The sequence below is a fragment of the Battus philenor genome, unplaced genomic scaffold, assembly GCF_028537555.1.
Source record: "Battus philenor isolate CCGP_79_NKW_IND1 unplaced genomic scaffold, ilBatPhil1.0.hap1 SCAF_24, whole genome shotgun sequence".
Classification (NCBI taxonomy): Eukaryota; Metazoa; Arthropoda; class Insecta; order Lepidoptera; family Papilionidae; genus Battus; species Battus philenor.
The window spans coordinates 406,232-423,198 of record NW_027181687.1 but is presented as its reverse complement, the minus strand read 5'-3'; the positions used below and the strand labels follow the sequence as shown (position 1 = coordinate 423,198).

Here is a 16,967-nt window from a genome sequence, read left to right as displayed (position 1 = left end):
CAAAATATCTTTATTCGAGTAGGCATTTATATGTTCCTTTGAATTATCGATTATTTTAACATAAGTAAACTTACTCTGGCTAAGAATGATGATTCGATACGAAACAACCATAAACTCAACAATTGCTCTTTTAGGATAAAATTTAACAATCTTTATGAGCACATTATAATATTAACAATATAAGTCAACAAAGTTAGTCTCACTTATATTGTTCAACTAAAAACTCTTGACTGAAATTTAAAACTAAGAAATGTAACATCTGAAATATTGTTGTATTTAACTAAATTAAACTGAAAGCTTTATGTAACATTAAAATATTTTTTTTTAGGTTAGAGCAACCAAAGCAAAAGCCGCAAGTGGACTTACGAACCAAACTGCCTCCGAAGGCTGTTGAGACGAAGGCTCCGAGACAGAAAATTGTCTTCAACGAGAAGGACGATCGTAAGAAGAAAGGTAGGTACACACCGATGCAATAGATAAACCATTTGTTGTTATTACATACTTTGGGAATGTAATTTGAACTCTATGTTCACTACATTAAGATCAGAATCAACTATCAAATGACTTATATTGGTGGATTAGATAAGACTGCAGTACATGGGTGACTATAAATCTCAGTATTCATATATACTTAATTTTGTCATAAATATTGTTACAAAGAAATAACATTTTTTACTGTCGTTTCAGTACATATACCCACAAAGTAAGGCATAGGCCCCCCCCCCACAAAGATATAAGGGGATATACCATATTTGCCACAATTAGCGGATTCTGCTGCCCATACTCTGAAAACTTGTTTTTGAGCAGTGGCAATTCTATATAATTAATGCACAACGTATGATTACTATAAGATTGTATTCTGGGAATTGAACCCGCGACCTAAGATCGCAAGGCTCAGTCTCCTCTCACTAGGCTACCAATACTCGTATTTTATATTGTATTACTCGTATTTCGTATTGTATATTGTATGCAATATTGTTTAGTATTACCATGTATAAGTTTAATACATTAATACAAAACCATTAGAAATGTTTTTTTTTGCTTTGGCTGCAATACAGTACTTTAAACGTTGAGGCCAACTATCAATGGCAGCATGCACTCATTCTATGGTTTCTTTATATGTCACTAACGGAGAAGATTTCATTGTACTATCAATATCCCTGTACAAATACATTTGACTAGTACCAAGCGTATGTAGGATTTTAAAACTGTATTTGTTACCATACCCTACTTCATGTAATGCAATGACTCTGTTCTCTTTATCACTCCACTTTGTTTTAATATCACAAAGTATCTTAAAATATATTGGCGCGAAAATGAGTAAATACGATAAACCATCATATATAAAATGACAGATTCAAGAAGTAATATCTTTATTTTTAAGTATAACAGTATTTATGGCCTGAATAATAGTATATAGTGGTCAGCAATGTGGTGTATAGTGGCCAGAGAACGATCACACCTACTCACAGTCTGAAAAATGTTGTAGCAGAATTTGATGTGGTAGACCATGATCCTCAGTCATGAGGAAGAGACGAAGAAAACTACTTTCAAGCTAAAAAACTAAGTTCTGTCTTTCTTTAGAATGTGATCACTTTGACTTTTCAGAGAAGTCACCGGTTCGCAGGACCATGGTCTCCAGCTCCACCAAGGTAGACGTCGATGGCGCGGGCAAGAAAACCGCTAAGGTACACAAACAGAATTTCTTTGTCGTTTATATCATTGCTGAAGGCCGCATTCCTGAAAAGTCTTGAGGACTCCACAAGTTGCTTTCACAGGTCTTTAAGACCTGGTTTTCTGAGTGCTGCTTATTGCAAGTAAAAGGCATAAATTAATAATGGACTATCTAGGTTGTTAGTAGATGTAAGTCTTGTTCTATCTTGGAAGCAACTCCTGATTAGACAATATGGACATGTGAGAAATATTACATAATTCTTGAAGACAGTGCTGTCTTCTGCACCAGATCGATTCCTAATCTCAAAAATATTTAAATGTTTAGTATTATAGCGCTACTGTAACCGCTGTACCGTGCCTTAGGTATGGTTTCGGTAACACTATATAATTTTGTCATCAAAAACAACGACATTTTAATCAATTTCATCATCGTCACCTCACCTGATAGACGCCCATTGCAAGAGTACCTCTTCCCCTTTCCCCAAAGATCTTATCAAAGTATAATCGGCTTTTTTCTTACTTTATATCTATTTGATTTTAATCAAATGTTCTTTGAAAGAAGAATAATTAGAGTATTTGTTCACAGGCAAAGCAAAAAAGCGACACGGTCGCTCCTAAGTCCAGGGCCAGGATAACATTTGATAAGAAAGAGGTAAGTCATTATTTATTGAGAAGAACACGCAATGAAATATATAACAACGGGTTAAATAATTTCTAAATTCTTGTTTAAGATCTGTACCAGAAAATAATAGAAAAGTAGGCTAAGATCAAAGTAAGAAAAGGACCATTATTTAGGTACTTCCGCACATGCAGTGATAGTCGTGCAACAAAGTGCATCGCCCGCCAGCTCGCTGATAAATGCGTATGCGGCAAACAATGCGAATCACATAACCGCCACCGTCAAATCACTCAACACGTGTTTCACCCCTCCACGAGGCATCTTCAGGAGTTATGTTACACTGATTAGTGCCAAACACAAAGTCTTTGTTGCACGACTACCATTGCATGTGCGGAAGTGGCTAAATATTGGCCCTTTTCTTACTTAGGATGGACTTCCGCAAGGTAACGCCTGATTACATTAAATATTTAGGATCTAATTATTACACATGTACTATATAGCTAAGAGCATGGACCGCGTGGTCGCTTTCGGTGACCAACGATAGTGCCTACAAGATAATCATAAATGAGATCCATAGGAGAATCCAATTCACCGGTGTAGTTCCAAGAATTGCTCATCTGTGCTGGCAATGGGCAGAGCGCATCGCTCGTGCAACTGATGGCCGTTAGAACTGAAAGGTTCTCGACTGGCGACTACCAGTCGGTAGACGCGGCGAGGACAGGGCCCCCACTAGGAAATCGACGTAATAGGTCACGGAAAGTCGCTGTATGCAACGCCATCTGTCGGCTTACATGATGATGAGTTCTTGCAAACTTTGTATTGTCAAAAGTTATTGTACGGTCACATTCACAATATACAATAACATATTTTATACAGGGTGATTGAAAACGGATATAAAGCGTTTTGTCAACAAATGACTTATACAGTCCCTTTAAAACTTTCGCACTTGTATCCAACCATCCTGTACAGTAATATTTATTTTGTTGTATTCTAATCGTTGTTATTTGTCACTTGATTCTAGCCTGAAAAACCAAAAGAGGAGGAGAAACCTAAAACGCAAACGTTTATGAACCGGCGCGTGATACTTCAGAGGAAATCCACTCAGGCGCCATCTGCTGGAATATTCTCGCGCGCGGTGCGTACAGCTCTGGGGGCAGAGCGAGCTCGGCTGGTGGGCAAGCGCGAGGAGCCGCAGCTGGAGTTCGGCTCCGACTCGGAGGAGGAAGCGCCACCCCCTCCCGCTGGCAACACGGCGCACGTGGATAACTTGCCACACGGCATCACCGACACGCGCCTCAAGACTCTCGCCGGGGACGATGTGCAGGTAACCTTGGCATTCTACAAAACTGTACCGCGTTTTGATGCCTCACGAGATGTGAAAACAATATAGCTGGCTCTCTATTTTTGATAATTCTGTTTATCATCGTTATGTCTGCCGCGAGATATAGGTCTCGCGATCTTGCGCTGCCCGCATCCACTTATTTACCTTCCAGGGCCATGTGACGACTTGACTGGTTCATCAAACCATGGTACCAGCACCATGGTTTGATGTTTTCCGAGATATTAAAACAAATAGCTTGCACTACGGCAGACAATATGTGTCTAACATAGTATATACACACACACACACACATTTATATATATATATATGTGCGTGTTTTTTTTTTCAAAGAGGTTTTTTAAAAATACGTTTACGTATACGTTGGTCTGATGGTGCCCCGTATGTCGGACTCGATCTAGGCGTTAGCCGCAGCTTCCTCTAAAGTGACTGTACAGGCCACCTTCCTCCACTCCTGCTCTATTTTTCGCAGGTCCTTCAGCACGGTCGTACAGTACGCGTTCGTAAGTTCCCAGGCCGAAGGTGAGGATAGCATTGTAGCTATCAGAGTTTCAGGGTAGATTTTGCATCCTACACGTTCTTCCCAAGACTTTCTGGCTTCGTTAAATCGGGGGCAGACGAAAAAGACGTGCTCTGCATCTTCAATCATTTTCACAATTAGGACAGTCAGGGGAATCTTCGTATTTGAACCTATGGAGGTACGCTCGGTAACAGCCGTGGCCGGATATCATCTGAGTTAGGTAGTAGTTCAACTCTCCATGATCCCGGTTCACCCATGGCTCTAGGTATGGTATTAGCTTACGCCTTTCCCTTTCGTTGACTTATCCTAGGACGATTACCACTGTTGCAAGCTTTTCAGTCTTCCCCGAATTCTAAGTTCAGCTGAAGTTGGGTCTGATTTGGATTTTTTGCTTCGGTGCAGATTCGTCCTTTCGTCTGCAAGAAGCGCAACAGGAACCATACCCGCTATCACGCATGCTGCATCTTCCGATACTGTACGAAAGGCGCTAGCTACACGTAGGGTGCTGACTCTGTAAACAGATGCAATTTTCCGACGGGACTCCTGTTTGCTCAGTGCGTCAGACCATATGGGCACCCCCTACATAAGCACTGATGTAGTCACCGACGCCAATAACTTTCTTGTTTTGCTTGGGACCTCCGACATTAAGCATGAGTCGGCAGACTTTATCTGTCACCAGAGACGCTTTCGTTGCTGCTCTCTCAGTCTGATCTTTGAAGTTTAGCCTATGGTCGATCATTACTCCAAGGTACCGTATAGCTGGTTGAGTTGCGATTTCACAGCTGCCGACATTGAGTGTGATGGTCTCCGCAACTCTTCTGCCGGTAATGTGCACTGCTTCCGTCTTCTGCTCAGCCAGTTTTAGTCCGACTGACTTCATCCACAGGGTGATGATTATTTGGAAGGATCTTTCAAATGCCCACTTCACTTCCTCCACGTATTTCGCTACTATCACGACTGCTAGATCATCAGCGAATGCGACGAGTTTAGTTTCGCTGGGTAGGTGCTTCTTTAGGAGTCCATCGTACATAGCGATCCACAAAAGTGGCCCTAGTACTGACCCCTGTGGGACGCCTCCAGTGACTTTGTACTCCTCCGTCCCGGTTTGCGTAGTATATATGAGGACCCTATCAGAGAAGTAACTAGCGACTATTCTGCGTAGATATAGAGGTACTTTCAATGAACTACGTGCTTCCATGATAACTTTCCATTTCGCTGAGTTAAAGGCGTTTTTAATGTCCAAGGTGGCAACCAGGCAGTATTCCATGGAGCCTCTCTTCCATCTTTTCCCAGACACTGCTGGTTTTGCTATATTGACTACTTGCTCTATAACATCTAGCGTAGACCGGCCTTTCTGAACCCATACTGTGAGTTGACTAGATGGGGTTCAACTACTGCTTCGATCCTGCTGTGGAATCCAGCATGCAGAGGGACCGGTATGACGATGGCTCGTCTGTTGGCTACTTACCTTTAGGGAGAAGTACCAGTCTCTGTCGTTTCCACGCGGTAGCAAAAGTGCCTTCCAGTAAGCAGCTATTGTAGGTATTGTAGGTGTTGCTACAACAGCTTGCTTAAGAGCTACGTTGGGGATCCCATCCGGTCCCGGAGCTTTTTGTTTCCAACCCTACCGCATGCCACCATTAGCTCCTTCTCTGTAATAGGGGGGATCTTATTCGAATCCACAGTCCCTAGTTGAAAGGAGGATTTTGGTTGCGTGGGGAACAGAGCACTTACAAATCTTCCTAGTAGAATAGGACAAGTGGGCGTTGTATTTTCATGTCTCAGTTGTTTAACTACAATCTGGTATGGTTTGCCCCATGGATTCTTTTCAACCTCTTCTAACAATATTTCCCCAGTGTTTCACTTGCTCTCTAATAGATTTATTTAATTTTAATCGCGTAGATTAATATTTGTCGTAGAGCTGCTCGAATAGTGGTATTTTCCGAGCCCGTTGGGAGGTTCTACGCGTCTTAACACATAATTTCCTAAGCTCAGCAATGTTATTATTCCACCAGTACACCGGTGGGGTTCGGTTGTTGTTGCGTCGCCTTGGCATTGTTGCATCGCAGGCCTCAGTCAGCCTCCTTATGATTTCAACCGCCTTTTCACTGGCACTTTTGGAAAGCAGTGGTCGATCCTCGAGTGCTATCTTAAACAGGCCAGGATCATACATGCTAGTCCTCCAACCCACTAAACCAGTTCTTGTGTGTAGTACTCTATTTGTATTTGGCTTACATGATACCTCCCAGTATATGGCACAGTGGTCGCTAGCGGTGTAAGTATCCGAGATCTTCCAACTGCTATTTCCTCTTGCTGGTGTACTGCTGACTAAAGTGAGATCCACAATTGAGCTCGCCTCGCCTCTTGTGAACGTGGGTTTATCGCCTGTGTTAAGTAAGGCGACGTCCAACAGTGACATCGCTTCCAGAAGCTGGCACCCTCTAGTGTTAGTAGCTTTACTACCCCAGTCCACTGCCCAACCATTAAAATCTCCAGCTATAGCTACAGGGGAGCACATTCGGGCATCCTCCACTAATTTGGCCAGGAACTCAGCAAACTCTTCGTGTGTTAGGCTAGGTGGTGCGTAGCAACTGTAGAAATGTATTCCATTAAATTTGGCTCTTACAAATCCAGAAACATTATTTTGGTTACCCTGAAGAGGTTTAGTGCCACATGCCCAGATGACAGCTTTTCCTTCCTTATCGGTGATCCAGTTTAGGCAAATGATGTGCTTATAGGGTTCCGAAATCAGTACTATGTCTAATTTTAGCTCCCGTACAGTCTGCATGAGTAGGTCTTGGGCAACCTCACAATGATTAAGATTGATTTGTAGTACCTTGATCATTTTTAAAAGTGATCTTGATTTTTAAAAGTGATTAATTTGTAGTAACTTGATCATTTTTAACATCAGAAGTGCTTTTTTAAATACAGGGCAATAACCACACCCTGCAATGTGAGCACAGTCTTCAGTATTCCCAATGTCAACACAGGACACATTAGGCTTCCTTACCGCACTTTGTGGCCTGTTTCTCAACATTTGACGCAGCTCTTCGATCTGTCATTTTTGTTGCTGCATTTGTTTGCAACGTGACCATAGTGCCAGCACCAGAAGCATTTTATAAGCCTTTAAGTAGCTCTTATTCTACAATTGACCCAGCCTATCTTAATCTTTTGCCGCTTTGTTAAGGTTCTGGCCAATTCTGCGTATATTCTAATAGAAGCCGTAAGTGTTCCTCCGTATGCTTTGCGAAGGGACTTGACACAGTCTTCAGAAATATGGCTTCCTCCACCAGTTATTTTCTGTAGGGCTTCTACGATTTCAGACACCGTCGTGGTTTCGTCAAGGTCCTTAATCTCTAATTCCTGTTCAGGTACTTTGCATACTTCCACAGCATCTTTTTCAAGAACTGAACAAATAGTGTCTTTTATCTCCTGTGTTTTATCTTTTTGATTTTTCGCTAAGATAAGAAGCATATCGCCCGTAGAAGTTCTTCTAATTTTGTCCACACATTTGCCTATATGATCCGCGGAAGCATCTTTCTTGACCCGTTTAAGGATCTCGGCGTACTGATCCTTCTGGCTTCGCGAATGATAAGAGCACTAGGACGCGTTACTACTTTTTTCTTGGGTTGCTTCTTCTTTTTTACCTCTTTCCACTCTGAGTGATCGTGCGAAAGAATGGATTTTGGCTTCAGTTCAGGCCTTACCGTAACTGCCAAGTCCGTTGTATTAGTTTTCCGTAGTTTCGGTGGCTGGCTGATCTCCAGGAGTGAAGAGCGTTCCGTCCTTTTGACTTTCCGCGCTTTTCGGCTCTTCGGTGTTGCCGATTTGCAGTCTTCTTCGATTTCTGAGTCCTTTACAGTCGTGTCCGAATACATTTTGTAAAGAGACGGCGAGGTTTGCACTTCTCCTACAGATGTGGTTGCGTTTGATTTTCCGACGTTTTCAATTTCCCTGGTGATCCTTTTAAACGAGCTGCCTAGCGCGGCCACATGTTTGCGGATCTCTCCATGAACGTTTAGTTTAGTTTGCCCTTTATGTACTCCGCCAGGGCAGTCACAATGACTGTTTTCTTGGAACTCCAGTGCTTTCTTCAATTCCATACTACTTTCATTAGTGTTTGTTTGTTTTTTACTTAATTTATCATAAGGCAGAGCCCCGGTTACCGAAGTAAGGCCACTTAAGTACGCCTGAGGTGGGACCTGGTACCCTCTGGGGAGCGCTTGCGACGACCATACCCTGTCGCCTTCCAGTCCTGGGCACGCTAGACCACTGACATCGGGTTGTGTTTTGTCCGCGAGGGCTATTTTATTTCACCCCTACCCGTATATTGCGACTCTTGGGCTTTCCCCTATACGCAGCCGTGGAGACGCGCCACGTAGCACTACACCTCAGCCCGAGGCATATAAATATATATGTATATATATGTGCGTGTGTGTGTTGTCATACAGAGGTCAGGATCTGTTATATACAACATCTCTCAGCGTAATAACAACCAATCTAGGTTTAGCTCTCTTGGGCACCCAAATCATTTCTTAATTTATTGTGCGAACCATTAATGCGCTGATGAATAAATGAAGAATCCAGGAGACAGAAAAAGAATGAAAGATGTGAAGTGAAGATAGGAGTACGAATGGTAAACATTAAGAAGGGAACGTTAAGAAAAAAAATATTATTGTTAAAAAGAGCCGTATGTGTGAGTACACACATGATACGGCTCTTTTAAAAATATTTTGGAGTAAAAATATAGAAATATGGTTTATTCAAATATTAAAAATGAGACATCAAACACATTGGATGGTTGGACGAAATGTATATTATATTCAATTGAACATACATATACAATTACTTTTCGAAGCTATGGTACTCTGGATTCCTCATACTCCAGGGATCTATGATATCGTCGCTCCCAAAATCTTTATATTGAATAAAGAATTATGTGAAGGTTCCTGTGATACACCATAAGCTTACTTACCGTAAAGAAGTCTGAACAATTGTAACTGCTACTAAGAAAAACAGTCACTTTTGTTAAAAAATGTTTATTTTTTAAGTTTTTAATTAATAATTTATGAAGAAAAAAACTTGCGGAACTTGATCTGGTTAGATGTGCCGCCGCAAAGATAACTTATTGTTTTCAGCCAATAAACTCATAATGCAAGGAATAGACCTCCCCCACAAATAAGTAGACAGGATGATCGGTCTTGCGCTCCCCGCATCCAGTGAATTCCCGTGACCTTATGTCGTCAGCCCCAGTGGCCATCGGTTGCACGGGCGTATGCCCCGCCCACTCTCTCACTTCACACTAGCAATTCTTTGAGCTATGTCAATGATCATGGTTCATTGGTCGCGAATCTCATTTCTGATTTGATCTCGCAGCGAAACTCTGATTTCTTTGCTATTCATTGCTCACTGTTCTTCTGGAACCTTCTTACAAGGCCGGCAGAAGTACCTCGATTTTTCATCGATCGAATTTGCTTCCATATTAATGTTGGTCTAGAAGTATTATATATAAGTACCATATACATACAATATTTGTAAACATTTACAGTCTATATGAAACATTTTCTTGAGGCATCAAAACGTCAATACATTTCTAGTCTTGTTATAAGCTGTGATAATACTGTGATACAAATGTATATATTTACGTGTATATTATAAATTTAAGTTTTCATCACTATGTCAATTAACATATATTTGTATTACTTGTTAATGCCTTAAAAGTAAATCTTTAATAGATACTGTAAACAAAATAAGTATTTACAATATGTTTACATATGAAGTGTAAATTAAGTTTTTTTTTGTATATTTACATTTTTTGTTTCATTGTAGACGATTGTAAAAATGTTATACATACAAGATTTATACAGTATTTTAAATACATTTTACATTAATGAAAGTGTAAATTGTTTTGTATTGTATACATATAATATATATAAGTTTGTATAGATACTATATCACAAATACATTATGCATTTAAGCATATATATGTCAATGGAATATGGGGAATTTAAAATTTTGAAGTGACTAATATTACTGAAAAATAAAAATAGAATTCCTATTTCTATTTTATTCGATATAGGTAAATAAATTAGAAAACCTATACACTGTGTATGAAATTGTACAAAATGATTAAAACTTTCACTGTTATTATAAGAATGTATAAAACAAATTAACATTTATGGAATGTATATTCTTATGTTTTACACAAACAATGCAAATTTGTTAACAATTGTTATATTTTAATGTTAACTTGTACCCATTGGTACAAGTGTTATTCGATTTTAAGCATACTATGATATGTTATTAGCAAAACATGTTTTACTAGTCAATATGTATATATGTTAGATGTAAAACTTGTATCATGTTCAAAACGCTGAGTGGATTGGGAAATGTGTAAAGTCTATCATTGTCACTAATTCAGTATATAAAACTATATTAGTTGAAGAAGATTATGAAATAATTAAGATAAGGCTTTATTATTATCGTTTCAGCCATAAAACATTAGAATTATTTTTATATATACAACCTTCTTAAATTCGATGAATATTTATAACTCTCCGTAACATTTTTAATTTTGTTCAGTGTTATGAAGAATTGCCAATAGCATGAAGTTCTATCTTTTTATGAATTGACCTTTAAGTGTAATAAATAACATCACAGGACTAAAGCAAGAACAACGGAATTCTTGCAGAGATTTACAGGAATTGAAGAAAGAAAATTATTTTGTAAATCTCAAAAGTTCATCCTGCTGTTATTGGTGCCCCTTGATACTTACTGACTAGACGCACCAAGACATAGATATAACAGAAAGATGGCATTTTGTGTTTGGTGAATTTAAGACGCAAGATCAAGAACTATTATGAGCGAACAGTTAATACTGCAAGGTCCGTTATGAGCGAACAGTTAATTTTGCGATTTTCATTATGAGCGTAAAAGATATTACTACATGGTCGATTATGAGCGAACAGAACTTAACGCTGCAAGATACGTTGTGATCAAACAGATAATACTACATAGTCAATTATGAGCGAAAAGATAATAAGGCAACGTACATTATGAGCGAAAAGTAATGCTCTCAGATCGATTATGAGCAAACAAATAATACTGCAACGTTAATTATGAGCAAACAGTTAACGCAGCAAGGTCCATTGTGATCAAGCAGATAGTACTACATGATCGATTATGAGCGAACAGATAATACGGCACCGTACATTATAGGCCAAAAGTAATGCTCTCAGATTCATTATGAGCGAACAAATAATACTGCAACGTTAATTATGAACGAACAGTTAACTCTGCAAGGTCAATTGTGATCAAGCAGATAATACTACATGGTCGATTATGAGCGAACAGATAATATGGAAACGTATATTATGAGCGAAAAGTAATGCTCTCAGATCCATTATGAGCGAACAAAAAAATACTGAATATTGAATGTTACAACAACCTTTTTAAACCCAAATAAAAACAATTTTTTTACAATTTTCCTTGTAAACCTTTATGTATATATATACATTTTCTTTTACAAGTCACCAAGATAAATGTTATTTTCCAAAAAATATTCTTCAACAACGTATCGATACGCGAAAACTTACCACATTTCCCAATCTGCAAGCGACGTCGATGACATGTAACCGTGATACGGGGTAGAGATTGAGCTAAAAGGTAGTGAACAAGGAATTGATGTTCCAGAGTTTAACTTTGGACAAGGAAGAACGGAGCGCGAAGATATCCTTCAAGACGACTGTCGCAGCGGAGAACTTTAGGAGGAAGTTCAACAACAAGATGGTCGCTGCAAGCAGGCTCACTGTCACCCTGCGGTAGATCGTGTAGTCCAAAGAGATTTGCATTTTTAAATGATAATATCTGCTTTGTGCACTGCTTGGAGATTTCCACTCTTATGACTGAAGATGTGTAGCCATGTAACTCCAAGCATTACACTATAAGCCACAGTCGCTAAAAATACACGTACGTGCAAACTAAATATTTCGTAAAAGTTAATGTTTCTTTTTTTAATTTAATATCAAAAATGTATTTTTTGTACCATAGCAGATATTTGTCAGATTTAATTATACTTAAGACATGCAGACCGTCACAAGTTGTAGCACGGCATATGATTTGGCACATCAGGCACCAAGAGCATGGCTAAGATCGGCTGTTCAGTTCAGCACAGTTCTCCTACTAGGTGTATATAGATTTGTTAAAATGGATTATATTAATAAAAGATTGAAATTTGAAACGTGCCAAATCAAATGCCTGCTAACATCGCAATAATACATTTTGACAGTTCATATGTAGTAATGCTAGAGTAAAAACTTAAAGGAATATACGATCTGTGTAATTACAAATTTTTATACATTTTTAATAATTAATTGTGTAAATCGAAATATTAAAAAAGCCAATGTCATATATAGTTCAAAATTATATCTTTGTAACTTGTAATAAATTGTATCTTGTGTCGGTCTCATTATTTTTGCAGCAATTTCTATTTCTAAGTATATAGGTCGTTGATTTAAAATCAATAAATTTGTGTCATATATTTACAAAATGTTTACACTGCATATGCAATATCGTACTGCTGTTCGCAAACAATTTATCGAATATTTTATATAATTTATTTACAACGTGTCCGGTATATTTGGGGGTTAGGCGTTACTGTAAAAAATTTGAAATCAATGTGTAAATATGAAACAGCAACTTTTGACAGTATGTAAACTTCAAAAAATAACTTTCGGTAATATGTAAACATCAAAAAACTACTTTCGGTGATATGTAAACATCATTAAAGCCACTTTCGGCTATATGTAAACAACAAAGACCATCTTTGGACAATATGTAAACTTCAAAGAACAATTTTCGGTAACATGTAAATATAATAAAAGCCTCTTTCAGCCATATGAATATGTAAACATCAAAGGTCATCTTTTGACAATTTGTAAACATCAAAAAACATCTTTCGGTAATGTAAGTATCATGAAAGCAACTTTCGGCCATATGTAAACATCAAAGGCCATGTTTCGGCAAATTGTAAACGGCAAAGAATTTTTCAAGTGTGTTAAAATCATATATCAATATATTTATATGGTATATTAATGGCTGCGCAGACTTTTGCTAATGTATATTGACAGTACAGCGAGTGTTATGTTTATATTTACAGTGATTATTTGTTACTCGACATTACAAAATGTTTATATTGTGTTAGTGTAGAAATTTGCTTTCGAAAAATTGTACATTTTTCAATAAAACTATGTTTAGTTGTAACAAATAAATGGATAAAAAAATTCTGTTATACTATGGTTCTTTCGATTGTTTTGAATGCTTGATAATGTAATTTAAACCTATAACTCCAAAATCGTAAATTTACAGGAGATTCTAAAGTATATATGTATGTCGGGTTCTATGATTCTTGTATATGAATTAATTATTGAAATCATACATTATAGCATACCTATTATACAGCGTGGTGTACTGCACTAACGCCATCTATACACTTAGTTAAAATTAAAAAAGGAATTAAAGATTTAAATTTCGAAACTCCAGAAAACAAACGATTTTCGAGTTACAGTTTTTTTATTGGACATGTTTATTACTATTTTTTTTACTCCAAATTATAAAGTATATATTAGTATTTGAATTAGGAATACAAACTGCCTAGACAGTTATTTATAAGAGGATCGTAGCGTCCTGTTGAATCTATAATCATGATAATGGTGAACATATGACAGATGATGACATGAATACTTCAAAAATTTTACTGTTTAAAATAGTAGTGATAATCTTTACAATATATCAAATCATTAAATTGATTCGGCCAACTGACATTAGTGACGGAATGAAATTAAAAGTAAGAAATAGGAAGAGTATTTACTGTACATCAATATATTTTGAATTTACATTTGTAGATTTAAACAGGTTGAAGCATTACATTTGTGGCGTGACATCTTTAATGTAAACAAGGAATTTTGTTTACATTAAAGTTTACATTTATGTTTATTATAAATAACTTATCTATTGTTCGTTTCATTTAAAGTAGTAAATAATCTTATGATTCGTGTTTACAGTGTATATGTTTACATTTTGTATTGAATTTTTGAGATTGTCATTTGAATGTGTAGCAAGTAAACTTTGAGGGTAGTTGTGTAAGTGTTGTTGCGTAGCCCGGACGAGTTGGCCCGGGCCCGTAGCGCTGTTGCCCGTGTAGATCTCAAATAAAACGCCGAGAAGAGGACGACAGGTTGTTTCAATTTAGTTAGCGATGTAATAGATCCCCAAAGCTGGCGTCGGCTGCACGAAACGCGCGTTTTAGTGCGTTTGCGGCTGTTAAGACTGATTTTTCTTTAATAAATATTTTTTTACAGTCTCTCGTGTTTTAATATTGGTTACCCAAAAGCTAATATATACACCTATCATTTTTACAGGGTGATAGGTAGTTTAATTATTTTAAAAGTAGCTGTTTACACTTGAAGAGATGTAAATTTTTACGATATTATAGATTACCGATAACTTATACAGGTGATTGGCTAAAGGTGTAAAAGATTTAAAGAGGTCAATATATAGCTCAGAGAACAAATAGTTTTAGTTTTTATAATTATCAATCACCCGATATGAGGTGGTTACTCTGAAATGTTTCACATGGATTTTTTTTTCTTTTAATATACGAAAAACTAATAACTTCTCGCTGTATTCTACAGCAGAAGTAAGCAACCTTTATAATCAACGCCCCAATTTAAATTAAAAAAATATTTTTAGAAAATATACAAATATTGTTGCAAAATAAAAATAATCAAGATAGGAACGGAAAAACGAATAGACTTATTTTAATGAGAAATTTGGCAACGCTTTTTTGATGTTTAAAGGAATCAGGCGTTACCTTGCGGAAGTCCATCCTAAGTAAGAAAAAGACTAATATTTAGCCACTTCCGCACATGCAGTGGTAGTCGTGCAACAACAACAAGTGCACCGCCCGCCAACTTTGTGTTTGGCACTAATCGGTGTAACATAACTCCTGAAGATGCCCCGTGGAGGGGTGAAACACGTGTTGAGTGATATGACGGTGGCAGTTGTGTAATTCGCATTGTTTGCCGCATACGCATTTGCATGTGCGGAAGTGGCTAAATATTGATCCTTTTCTTGCTTTTTTGATACATATAATAGCTATCTAATAGTGCGTCGCTCAGTTTTTATTAGTGGTTATTATTAATTTATTGTTTCTGTTTATCGTGTACCACCATTTTATTCAAATAAATTTTAAAATAATATATTGACGAGAGAAAGTCAATAAAAGGAATTCAATTTTAAAAATGTTTAGCGGTCCGCAGAATCTTACGGGCCGCGTGTTGCTCTTCTCTGGTGAACAACAGATTGTAAGCAATAATTAATTTCAATATGCGATAAACCTAATTAAAAACGTTTTTTCTTACTTTATTATGGTGATGTTATTTATTATTTCTGAAACCATTTTTATATAGGGTTCCGTATTAATTGATTTTAAAAGAGATATATATTTAATACTCTAAACCTTTTGCAATTACTTATAATTGTCCTATAAAGTCCCTTGCTCAAATCAAAGTGATATCTCTTATAATGGCAATCGTCGACTTAAATACGTTATTATTTAATAGAAATTATTTGCACTGCTTTTCGATTTTTGACGAATTTTAAATGAACTTTTTAACCCATAACTTGGCCGATTTTTTTTAAATATTACATTAATATTCATACCACTTGATTTTTAAGACCCAAGGATGCCAACAGAAAAAACTGAACAGGCGTTCGAAAATTAAGAAATTACCTAAATATTCACATACAAATGAATACTTTGCGTTCAAAATTGATGCCAATATTTTTTTTTAATTCTGATGTATCTCTACAGATATATTATCAAGAAAAGGGTTAAATCTATTGAAATATAAGTCGAAAAGCACATATATTTTTTAGTGTGTATTTTCTACAAAGGAGTAATTAATTTTATCCAGGTATGAGAAAGGTATAACAATCGTGTTCTATGGTTGGTGCTAACTAGAATACATAGTTATTTTTTTTACTGTCTCTCTACACAGGTAAGGTTTTTATATATCTATTAACTATTTATTGTCATAATTTTTACTACGGAATGAGAGCCAAAAATTCCCCATGGTTATACAGCCTTTAAAAATAATGCTATTAGAATTACTGCGACTATTATTCATTTATTCCAAGACGTTACGCTTGCTCGACATTATTTATAGAAAATACTCTACGAAATATCGTATTTAGTTAATCAGTTATAATTATTTAACCAATGTATGTATATATTTAACATATTCTAAAGGCATTTTAGAAGTCTTTTAACATATTTTCAATAATTGTAAAGATAGTAATGGTGCTTATATATTTAATTTTGCATTATATGAAATAGAAATTTCCACGTATAAAGGTACCTAAAAGAAGTATTATTGAAATTGTTGCAGCTTTTTACCAATAGATGTCATTAAATTTAATTAATAAAACTTTGTTTCCTTGTATTTCTTGAAATAATAGATGGCGCTTTCAACAATTTATTTTTAGTAACTAGGTAATTCTGAAAATTTTAAAACTAAATCGTATAATAAGCAATTATGACAATTTAAAATAAAGTCAATAATAATTAATAATATAATTATTATAAGCGTTTGTGTATTTATAGTCTTACGTGAATAGAATTTCTATGTAGCGTAGGTCAGGGATGCGTCCTTACATCAAGGTTCCGTCCTCGATCCAAGGTCTGCGTGAACTTGGCCTCTAATGAGGACACAAGCCAACCTTGTGTTCGTTACCTTGACGCCGAGGTCGCTCGC

The 16,967-nt window shown here is 36.8% G+C and overlaps 1 protein-coding gene across 3 annotated transcripts in view; it reads left to right on the top strand.

The window, feature by feature from the left end:
• The window catches only part of LOC137924579 (neurofilament heavy polypeptide-like), a 37,070-nt gene extending 22,558 nt beyond the window's left edge, over positions 1 to 14,512 (top strand). For all 3 annotated transcript variants that reach the window (XM_068767976.1, XM_068767975.1, XM_068767974.1), the window contains 5 exons: positions 329 to 453; positions 1,609 to 1,688; positions 2,261 to 2,326; positions 3,315 to 3,617; positions 11,845 to 14,512. In XM_068767976.1, coding sequence (XP_068624077.1) covers positions 329 to 453; positions 1,609 to 1,688; positions 2,261 to 2,326; positions 3,315 to 3,617; positions 11,845 to 11,976 — 706 coding nt within the window. In that variant the 3' untranslated portion in view covers positions 11,977 to 14,512. The remainder of the gene's footprint in view (positions 1 to 328; positions 454 to 1,608; positions 1,689 to 2,260; positions 2,327 to 3,314; positions 3,618 to 11,844) is intronic.
• The last annotated feature ends 2,455 nt before the right edge of the window (positions 14,513 to 16,967 follow it).